This window comes from Ursus arctos, unplaced genomic scaffold, assembly GCF_023065955.2.
Source record: "Ursus arctos isolate Adak ecotype North America unplaced genomic scaffold, UrsArc2.0 scaffold_4, whole genome shotgun sequence".
In the NCBI taxonomy this organism is placed as follows: Eukaryota; Metazoa; Chordata; class Mammalia; order Carnivora; family Ursidae; genus Ursus; species Ursus arctos.
The window spans coordinates 65681038-65693350 of NW_026623056.1; the positions used below are offsets into that span (position 1 = coordinate 65681038).

The window sequence follows — 12313 nt, forward strand, 5'->3', positions numbered from 1 at the left end:
AATTAAAATAAAAATATGGAGAGTTCATGGTAGTTATTCACAAAATGTACATTTTATCTCTTATATGCATATTTAAGAAAGCCATACAGTGTTATATGGGTAGAAACAATTTTCATTTTGGCTCTCATTAAAAATAAAAGTATAATACATAATTTTGCCCTTCAAAGCACCTTGCTACATATATATAGACTATGATATATAGGTTGATGTTAAATTACTAGATATAAACACTTTATTTCCAAGATTATGACGCTGGGCCTTAGATTACAGTATTATAATCTGGATGATAGGATTTAGCTAGTCCTTAGAATTAAGCAGTAATTAGTTATATTTTATTTATTTATGGTATAACAAATTAGGGTTTTTTTGTAAAATCAGTGTGTGTGTGTATATATATCAATTCCTGTGTTCATCTGGGTAAAAGTTCCACAATTTCATAAACTTCTAGCTCAGTGATTTTATGTATTGAATATTGTTTCATAGCAGTATCTTCAGTGCCTTTTAAAGCATTTCATAATGATTTAGGAAATATATCAGAATGTGTAGTATTATTTAAGTGGGTGATGGAAATATGGAGTCAATTGGATGCAAACTTTCATTCAGAATTCATTAGAAGAACACTTCATAACAAAACTGACATGTTCAGGTCCAAGGAAGGCTTTGTTAAGAGAAAGTTCTGTAAACTTCAGCATGGATTTTGGTTAATTACCCAAAATATTTATGCATATTTATATTTATATTGTGTCTATTATATAATTACCAAAAATATGTATATCATATATAAAAATAAAACTTTCATAGAAAGTAAAAACAATTGTGGATTTAGGGATTGTTAAGCAACTGTGAGGACAAAGTGTCTATAAAGAAAGTCACGTTGTGTTACAATGTACATTATCACAATGTCGTTTTGCTTGTTCTCTAAACTCCTTTGTCCACCAGATTGTCTACTTCCCAATCTATATGCATCATCTTTATGATTAGAATTTGAGGTTTTGGGGGGAAAAACATTAAATTAAGCAGCCTTTCTATGGCCTACCATGAGAAAGCCAATCAATTTTAATTTAAAATAGAAGTTATGAAATATATAGCATTGCATGTGCATATCAAGATACAGTGGACTTCCAATCAACCTAGACCTACTATATCAAAATACGTATTAAAATGTGTATGTATGTCTATATACATACATAAAAACCTTATAAAAAACTAAAAAAAATAAAATTTTGTGTATTATCTACAAAAATTAGAACCACTTCTTTCATTATTTTCTTGATCAAATTCTTATTTTAGAAGTAAATAAAATAATCTTCAGATAATGTGAAAATACAATGTTATATTAATTCTGACACATACTGCACAAATAGATACTCAAACTGAATATTCATGGAATTTATTTTCTTTATGGGTCAAAAATGAAAGGCCAATTCACAAAACATTATGAATAATTGTAAATTCAATGAGAAAAATGGGTCTGCATTACTAGAGTAGAACCTATTTATTTAATTTTAAATATTCTTACTTCTTTCAAATTCAATATCTCTACAGAATTCAGGTAACTTCTTATAACCTGTTTTTATTTTTATATCTCTGAAATCATTAGATATAGCCAAGGACATCTAATTAGTTTCTTTCTTTTTATTGCTCAAATGAGTAGTTCCATGTCTTTTTAATGAATTTGATCAATAAAGTAATTGAAAATCTCCTGGCCAGAAGGAATTTTCGGTTTCAAAGATATTATGGGTGAAAGATGACCACAGGTTTCCATGACACTGAGGTCAAAGGTTAAATGAACATTTAGGGTTTCCAGTGATCTGTGAACAACTCCACGGTTTTCTCTACCTATGCATTATAAATCCTCAATAAACCATTCATATAAGATCATAGTGTGACATTTATTATCAACACAATAAATAAATACATTTTTTCTCTCCAGTCCTTTTAGATTCTATTGGCTGTACTCAGAATTCTCATTATAATTTTCTAATTTTCTGAGAGAAAAAGAGCAGAAGAAAAGAAGAAATGAATAGTGCCAATGAATTAATGAGAAGGTCTTCTAAAAGATATTTTGAAATTCAAGCATATTGAAGCATCTTCATTCCACCTATAATCAGTAAAATTATCACTCAACAGAACATTTCATCACCATTAGCAATCTCATCTTATATGAACACTTGAGTTAAAAATACCTCCAAGAAAGGAGTCTAAGTACAAAAATGTAGCAACAGAAACACTGGTATAGATGTTTTGCTTGTTTCTCTGAATGTGACATACATTTTTTATTCTACATTGGAATTTCAATTGGCTCTAAATTACCCTGGGTCACACCCTCCAAAAAATGTTCCAAATGAAAATGATAGCTCACGTACCATTAAATTGTTAACCAATCTGAAAAATTCAAAACTATGAATAGAAGCTAAAATCATCAGCTGATGTAGCAAGTAGTGTTTAGAGTTTTTTGTAACAATAATAATGTGTGTGTGTGTGTGTGTGTGTGTGTGTGGTTAGGTCTTAAAGTTAGAGTTCTTTACTGTCAAAATCAATAACTCTATAACCTTCATTCAATGTTTTTGCAGAAGGATCTTGACTTTGTGATTGCTTACTTAAGTAAAAATCAATGTAGGAATTAATATTCAAGCCAGTTTTAGCAAACTGTTCACAGTCATCTCACTCATCAGGTTTAAACTTGTTTTCAGAAACAAAGCTAGAATACCTACTGTTTTGTGAGATTATGTCATCAACCAACACAAGTTCTCAAAACAGAAGTTTTCCTTTTCATTCATCAGAAATGACTCTGAATATCTGTCATATCATCTGGCTCTTCTAATTCATCAATAAATATGGTTTGCCTTTTCCCATAACAATTTCTTTATTTAGAAACATTTTAGAGTCTGTTCTTTGGAAAATAATATAAGCAGCTAGATTATAGTGGAGGTTTTCATCATTATACTTAGAATGTTTTATTCTTATATATAGAACACAACTTAGGATATGGCCTAAGAATATCTTCTTTTCCCAGTATATGGACCTGGACATTTTTGTTAATGCTGGAAAGCATAAGGACTTCTAAAAAAAGATGAATAATTATCTTCTACTTCTTTTAAAAAATGCATAGGTATGAAGGACCGAAGATCTTGCCCATCTAAAGGGAGAATTTCCTAGCACTGTTACCCTTGAACCTGACTTCTTTCAGTTACATGGCAGTAAATTTCTGCAACATCAGCAGGTGCAGCCATTAACGACTCAATGTTCCCACAGCCAATGTTTATCTGTTCCATTTATTCCTATTCTTGACATGATGCTGAATCAGGCAATACCATGGACAGACATTAAAAAATATTTCCTTTCTATTAATTTTAAATTGCCATTTAATCTACATGTAAATTTGAATTGTATAAAAGTGCATCAAATTTCATGAGCAGAGAAGCAAGAGAATCAGAGAGGTCACAAAACAAAGTTCTTATATATCAGAAACCAGCACCAGGGGAAAATAAAAGGCCCACAAATCTCACAAATATAGGAGAACAAGAGAGAATTTTTAGCTTAAGACATCAAAGAACACAGCTTAAATTCATACTCAGAAGCTCACAAAATATCTAAAGTTCCCTACCTATCAAATGTAACATATAAGCTCTCGGGGAAATAAAAACAGATTATGAAGATCCTTACATCTTTTTCAACAATCACTATAAATGTAGGTGCCTCAGTTATGATTTATAGTATATAATGTGCAAATAAAAAAAAACCCAACAATTTTAGCATCCGTCAGTAGTTTAGAACGTATTTAATTAATTTAACTTAGTGAATGAATAATTAAAAAGTCATAGGATGCCATAATGTGATTAGCTAACTAAGAATTCATCTCTGTTTCCCCTGATAATATTAAAGATGGTATCTCTTCCTCCTCTCATGAAATAAAAATATTAATATCCATTAGAAGCAATCATGTCAGCCTAAGACCAGAAAATATGCAGATGATATATCTATACACTGGGAGTGTGGTGTCATTTCTTTAAAATAAAGAATCACTCTATTTTTAAAAATAAAATAGATAATCTTTGATATTCTTCTTTGAGACAGTACATATAGAATTAGAAACTATTAAAAATGTTATTTTACCTAGATTCAAACTTAGAAGGTAAGCATTCATTTACATGTTTAGCAAGTCAGAAAATTTTACTTGGTTAATAAGGATCTTGAAATAAAAATTACGATTTTCCTAAGACAAATCTAATAGTAACTCGCACCATCAGTAACTTCCAGTTGCGCTTTTGCTAAAATGCTTCCCGCCACAGTTAGGGCCTGGCAGATATAATAACCCGCATCCGAGCGCTGAATGTTGGTAATCGTGAGATCTCCGGTTGGCGAAACAGAGCATCTACTGTTGGGTTGCTGGGGTTGATTTGGAAAAAGCAAGTTCTGTGAAAGAAACAAAATCTCATCAATATCTTTTCCCACTCAGAAGGAAAAATATATTAACAATAGTTATTACAATTATTGGAATATGGTTGGAAAAAGAAAATACATTTATTATAAAAACATCGTGTTGAAATGATTAAATGCCACCTGGTTGAGTTTCACTGGGAAACTTTTTCCAAATCATAGGAAAATAATACGCTTCAAGAAGTCAGCATGCTCTAGTCTGAAGGAATAATCATCTAAAAACCATGGATCTTGGGGCACCTGGGTGGCTCAGCCGGTTAATCTTCTGCCTTCTGCTCAGGTCATGATCTTGGGGTCCTTAGATCAAGCCCTGCGTGGGGCTCCCTGCTCATCAGGGAGTCTGCTTCTCTCTTTCCCTCTGCCCCTCCCCACCTTGTGTGCACATACTCTCTTTCCCCCCCTCTCTCTCAAATAAATAAATAAAATCTTAAAACAACAACAACAAAAAAACCAAACCCTGGATCTTTATCTTAATCCTTTACTTTTTCCCTGACTTACTTTCTCCCTAACATCTTTGAAACATGATTTGCTCATCTGTAAAATGGGCATAACAATACTCATGTGACTCATCAGACATTGTGATAATGTGGAATGTAACATTAACTATGCTTGGTTTTACAAACTGCTCATTACTATGGAATGCAAAATAGACTTTTCACTAATCATTCTGAATACTCAATGTCATTATCTGAATTTCCTATGAAGTTGTTCAAAAGTGTGTGGCTGGGACTGACAGAGAGAGATAGCCAAATCTACTCCTGCTATAGAATTTCTGCAGATTATAATAGCTTTGAAAGGAGCTAGGTATAAATACTACCATCTATGCAAGGTGAAGCAAATCACTGAAAATAAAAAGAAGATACAGAACGTTTCTGAAGTGTGCATGTGCCCTTAAAGAATTTCATAATATGACTTTCTTTCCTATGAAAAATTACTTTGCTTTATTATACATCTCACATTAAACACAAGCAGCCTAACACATAAAATTTTGAAAGTTCCTATATGAGACCAGGAATGTTAACTTGAATGACCTATGTTGCTTTACTGTTGGTCAATTAAGAAAAACATTTGGGTATAACAAATCATATTGAGGTATGTTTCCAAGTTGAATTATAAATAAGAACATATCAATTTTTATGTTGTATTTACTTACAAAAAAGAACATTATAACCCTCTGGGATCTGTTTCTCGACATAGTAATTAATTTTCCAGGTTTGTAATTAAACAGTTTCAATACGTTACAATCAGGAGGTAATAACATTCAATTAAAGGCATAAGACACATTTTCACCTTAAAATGTTTTTACCCTTGAAGTAATACCAATGGAAGAGGATAAAATAGGGTATTAACACTTTTCAATTACGCTAAATGACTTTAATCCTGCGAATGATGTCCTACTTTAATTAGAAGCTCTTCTCTTTATTGCAACATGATGGATGTCCACTTTATTAGATTTGAGTGTGACACTATAAGCCCACTTTACATAAACATTACCATGTTATTAAACCCTTTCTAAAAGAAGTGATGTTTGTGAGCATGTCAGGAATATAATTTCAAAATGCTATTGCCCTCCTATAAAACTTGTATTACTATATAAGGCTAGACATTTTCATGCATATTGAACAATTCGAGAACAAGCTAATTCTCTTGTGGAATCCAAATATATTACTGAAATAAACCATCTAAAAGAGAAGGGTCTAAATTTTAAAGCCACTTGAAAATGATACAATAACTCAAAGTATGCACTTTCCTACAATTAGCCATTAGAATACTAATTTACATAGCACTAATACATCAGATGGGCTTAATTCTCTCTGGGATCTCTTCCTCTACAATGTAATATCAGTCCACCTTCTAAACGATTCGTTGACATGGAAAATGGCATATGATTGAGGTTAACCCATCATCTTTATTCCCTGCTTGTGTGACATAGGCACAAGAAAATGGATTACAAGCAAAACCCACGAATACTACAGAGCTCTTTTTGCCTTGAAGTACCTAGGTATCCTATTAGTGCTAATTGGCATTATCAGCACATATTGAGGAATATGGACCATTAAGTCCAGGCTCTTAACTCTCTCTGCTGATGGAGAGCCATAGATCACTGTAAAAATTGGATACTGGAGACAGTAAGACCAATTTATTTTTCCTAATATTCCAATTCATAATTTGAAACTTTACAATTTGCTCAGGCAATTCTCTTTTGTTCTCATTCACAGTTTCTCTCTCTCTCTCTCTCTGATGCAAGAGAGATAGATGAAGGAAAGAAAACCACACCTAAGATTATAATCAAATCAAATTACCTAACTGGAATTTTTTTCCAGAGATTAGTATCTCTGTTACATGCCACTTTGTCAAAAACAAACAGAAAAAGAAATGCTACTTGATTATCTTTAAAAACCATTAAAGCAGAATGTAGCATATTTAAATACCATGTTTATTGGGCCACAGAACCAATACACATGCAATATCTTACATCAACCTAGAGCTATTTTAGGGCATGTGATTTACACATGACACAGCTATATTTATATAACAATGAGATATGGAAAAATGGGATTTGGGTCAATAAATGGATTTAAAGTGTAAATTTGCAACAAACTGCTTTACATCATTATACTTATAAAATTGACAAATAAGTAATATATTCATATCATTACATTTACTATCAGTGGCTTGACGGAATAACTTTGATGGATCCCAAAGCCTCCAGGGCGGGTGGAGGGAAAGAGCTACAGGAAAGAGAAAAAAATCTCATCAAGCTACCAGGGCTCTCCAGCTTTCATCCATCCCAGCCTTCCAGGCACTGTGTAGGTCTTGGGGCAGAGGTAACCAGAGTAGTGTTGAGCCTCTCCTTCTTGCTGGGCATTAGTGTCTGGGCAGTGGGACACCTCAGATCCTGGCAGCCCTGGCCTGAGCAGAAGTATGAAGATGATAACTAAGGGGAACTTCCTCATGCTTCTCTATCCAGATAATCATACATAAATTCTGATCAATAGGTCCTTTAATATAGTCTAAAAACTTAATATAGTCTAAAAAAGTTCTTGGGCAAAGAACAGTTTTTGGTTTAAGCTGGAAATTCCATTCATTGCCTGAGAACCTAGAGGCTCAGTGCTTTTCCAAGTTTGGACAAGGCCTAAGTGAAAAAAAAAAAACAAAACGTATCCAATTGACTTAGAACAGAGTCTGAAAGGCCATGCTACCCAGAGAGGGCCATGAGTGGACAAATCGGGGCATAGCAAAGACCAGGCAATTGCTGATTCCTTCTGGTATATAATGTGTTATTTCCTATCTAACCGCACTGCGAATGAATCCAGAAGGGATGATAAAAGTAAATACTTCTCCCACTCTTAGATGGAAGTATCCTTAAGTTAATGATAAAGAAAAAGTATTTATAATCTCTATCTATGAAAGGGGATTGCAATTGGTTTCTAGGTGGATTGATAATGGAAATATTGTTTGACTGTTTTACGTGTGCCTAGGATATTCTAAGCATTTTATATGTACAAACTCATTTAATAATCCCAATGTAGCTTGCTGCAAGGAACTAAAATTATTTTTCTGTTCATTGATTTTAAATAGCTACAGAGGTTTCGATTAGATTTTTTAAGATAATTTAGTTACATGGAGTTACATCTCTTCTATGTAAAATACAGAATTTCGGACAATTAACACTAGAAAATAAAAAAAAATTATATTAGAACATCTGATTCTCACTTATTTTAGAATTAACTGTTCTCTTTTTTAGAAAATAAATTCAACATTGATAACAGGCAAGGTGAGACAAACTTTGAGGAATACCAGAGACAGGAAGAGTTCAGAGATTTCAGAAAAGCAGTTAAGGTTCACACTCACCTGGCTGCCTTCTTTTTGCCAAAAAACAGCTGGCTGTGGGTTTCCTTTAGTTTCACAGGGAAATGTCACTGTTCGACCTTGAGCAACAATCTGATCTCTTGGCCTAACCACAAACTGTGGAGGAGCTATAATTTAAAAGGAAAGAAAGTGTATAAATATCAACCATTGACAAAGAAAAAGATATCAAAGGGAAAATCTGGTACTGGGTGGATTGCTCAGAGCCAGACAGAAGCTACGGTTTTTAATTTTTTTCTATTTTGAAAGCATTTTTCAAAACACAATGGGGAAAGGACAAAAGCACTCTATCAAATGTAAGGAAAATAAAAGTAAACTTATTAATAGACACTTCCTAAATGTTGTACATAATAATCCTGTAGCCCATATATTTGCAGAGGAAAATAGATTTTTAATGATGTTCTAATGTTTTTTAAAGAAAAATATGGTTTCCCAATTTGGTTTTGCGACTTAAATAGATAAAGGTAAAAAAGAATCACTTCCTTACTCAAGTGTCTCCTTCCTCTGAAATTAGTCTATTCACAGACATTGACCATTCCTGTAATATTTATAAAACATTGTGCTATGCGCCGGGATACCAGAAGCCTTAGAATATGATCCCTATCATCAAAGTGCTTATATTCTAGAATGAGTTAAAGTGTTGAAGACATCAAAGAATTAAAGAGCTGGGAATTACATACAAAGATAACTAACTATATAATGACATGTTTGAAAGTGGTTGATTCTACTTAATTCATTTCATTTAGATAAATAAGCATTAGTCAGACAATTGCTATGTTCCCCTACTGGACACTAAGATACAGAGTTAAAAAATATCTATCCTGCAGCCTTCAAGGAACTCACAACCTAATGGGAAACACAAAACATGATGATGACGACAGCAAAAGCAAGGTAAAACAATTACCTAAGACTATGCAAAGTTCAATGACAGACATGCTTTCAGAGCACAGCATAGGAGCATTTAAATCATAGTACATATAAGAAACGTGACAGGACTTCAGGAGAGAAGGATCCCTTTGTGTTACGGCAGCTGTGAAAGGCTTTTCACAGAAAATACACATTATGGGGGCTTTGAGGAAAGGGCAGCGTTTAGATAAGTGGAGGAATGAACACATTCCAAGCAAGGAGCTTACTGAGCAAAGTGCAAGAAGCAAGAACACATCTAGCATACAGTGTGTAATCTGGCAGAAATGAAGGGTCTCAGTTGTGTAAACATCAATTGGCTGAAAAACATAGATTTGGATGTAGCCTAAGGAAGTCCTGAGAAGCCAAAGTGGGGGTTTTGTTCAGGATCTTTCTAAGCTAAGAAGTGACAGATGCAAAGCAAAATCATTGGAAACCTTACCCCTCTATGAATATAGTACGGATTGTGAGGGAGGCAGATCAGTCAATAAAGCAGGAACGCTGGTTGGAAGATGAGGGAAATGATGTAGGCAAAGATAATGAGACCTAGGCACGAGTAACTCCAATAGAAAATAACTTAAAGGGATGGTTGGGCGGTGGGTAAAAATCCTGAGAAAGTCCAAGTTTAAATTGGGAGCCAAGTGAAAGACAATAGACAGTATAACGTGAAGTTTTCACAAGGACATCTTCATACCAAAACCCACTCCTTTTGACAAGAAAACAGTATGTTTATTCCATGACTTTTCTCATCATCTGTTTGCACTCTAAATCGTTGGTTAGTCTAGAAAATGGAAGATGAAAAAAAATTTTAAATCAACTCTAATTTTTAAAACCTGTTGTCCAGGGCAACCATCCTAAAATTTGAACTCTAAAGAATTAGAAAAATAAGTGACGTTCAGTGAAAGTCTTTATCCAGAATTCTTTCAGCCCTTTGGGAATATACAAGAGCAGCTCCAAGAACAAAGTAAATGTAGGGTAGCCTCAAACATACAACCAAGGACTCATTCTTACAAGAATGCTAGTATAGAAACAGCAGCAGCAGCATTTTTTTTTTTTTTAATTCACTGAGATTTGTAGTGACTTAGTTTTTGGTGTTCTATTATACTGCCTCCTAACTCAACCCATTCAACACACACCCCAGGGACAGTGGGGATAAATCTACTAAGTGAAATTTTCTTCTATAACTATAGATAACAGTAGCCTCAGTCTAACAGAATGGAGAACCCAGATTTATGGATCTATTTGAACGGAATGTGGTTTATGTTGCCTTGCATTTTCAGGAGATTACTTGCTTCTTACAATCTTCTTGTTATTTCTACACAATTTCACTGAATCAGCAGATACATTGATTTTTGTTCCATGTTTTCTAATAGGAATGATAGATTAAATCAATGTTACAAAATTACTTCAGGGACAAGTCTTATAACACTGCAATGTTCATTTTTCACAGAAGATATGAAACCACCAGATTATTTATACCCAAAAGACTTAAGGTTGGTCTCTATTATCTCTAATATCCAAGAAAAATAATATGTATTAAGCAAAATTTAAAGATCAAATATAGTTCCCACTTCTTAGTAAACTTACCAAAGACAAGTTTAGTGCCAATATGGATACTAACTAAACCAGAAGTATAGAGCAACTTAGCTTGTATCTCATTATCAAAAATTTTAAAAAATCATTTAACAGTCTGATAAAAGTCACACATTCAGCTTACTTGTTCATTTGTACTGCTTTGGACTAGAAAGAATTTAAATTGGCTCACATAACTAGTTGGTAAAATCTTAGAGCCCCATTTTTGCTATGAAGTCCTTCTTTATATAATTAATTTTTAAAATGTAATAGTTGAGAATACACGTGATTGAAGTCACCAAATGAAACACCAAATGAAAAGAATGAAAATATACTTTATAGTCTTAAGTATATTATGCTCACTCTGTATCTGTCTACCCATCTACTTCAGTAAAATTAACATCTATACTTTAATTATAATCACATACTTCCTTGTATTTAATTTTTCAAGCTTTTAAGAACTTTTTAGTAGATAAGTGATTTTGCAAAATGCTTTTGGAATCTAGATCCTACAATTTTAACCAGCTGCAAAAACATAGCCGCCCCCCCCAAAAGGACTGGCAAATGACCACAACTAACTCTCCACTTTTCTGAAAAGATATGATTCATTCATTTATTCATTCAAAATGCACTGATTGACTGCAAATTATGAGACATTCTGTTTGGTACAGGAAATGGAAAGCCAAATAAAAAATTGGCAGATACTTCCAAGTAAATAGGTAAACAAACACAAATGGAGCAGAGTATGATTTGTATAATAATACAAAAAGCAGAGGGCACTGGGTGAGAAAGGTTGGTAGAGCAGCAAATAGACCAGGTGATGAAGAAAGAAGAGGCAAGATGCCAGAGAGGGCTATGGTTGAGTTGGTTTCGAAGCACAAGTAGGAGTTCACTGGATGAAGAGGAGTAAGGTCACTTGGAAAGAGAGAAGTAGACATAAGGCAGAGACATGAAGAGCTGGATATGTTAGGGGAGTGTAAATGGTCTTAAGAATAAAATCATACACGCAGAAGTGATAAAATTAGGGCCAGATAATATATGCTAAAAGAGCTTAAATTTTGCCCTGGAAGCTATGGAAATCTGTTCGAAGACGTTTACGCAAGAAAGATGTAACAAAATTGATGTTTTAGAAAGAATGCTTTTTGTAGAAGAGAAAGGAGAGATGCGAGGCTGGAAAATCTTAGCAAGTTGGGGCAGAAAATCCAGTTGAGACTTGTTAGTCATAGTAGCACCTTAAGAACTCTTAAAGGACAAAGAAATTCTGTAATGTTACAATGTAACATTTACTAGTAATGATATGACCTAAGAAGACCAGGAAATCATCAAATTTTTGAGTTTTTATCCAATACTGAATTTTTTTAAATACCCCTAACAAAATAGTATCAGTATTTGCATTATTCATACTGTGAAGTATTCTTTCATGTGATTTTTATTTATATTGTACTTTTATTCCAAGTTACTATAAATACATTCTATTTCTAAAGTACCCAAATAGTTTCTAGTCATCAGAACTTAAGCCACAATGCTC

General features: G+C 33.4%; 1 protein-coding gene across 22 annotated transcripts in view; it reads right to left on the reverse strand.

The window, feature by feature from the left end:
• The window catches only part of ROBO2 (roundabout guidance receptor 2), a 798986-nt gene that overhangs the window by 95660 nt on the left and 691013 nt on the right, over nucleotides 1-12313 (reverse strand). For all 22 annotated transcript variants that reach the window (XM_048214918.2, XM_044380689.3, XM_044380724.3 and 19 more), the window contains 2 exons: nucleotides 8296-8420; nucleotides 4245-4416 (listed from right to left, as the gene is read on the reverse strand). In XM_048214918.2, coding sequence (XP_048070875.2) covers nucleotides 4245-4416; nucleotides 8296-8420 — 297 coding nt within the window. The remainder of the gene's footprint in view (nucleotides 1-4244; nucleotides 4417-8295; nucleotides 8421-12313) is intronic.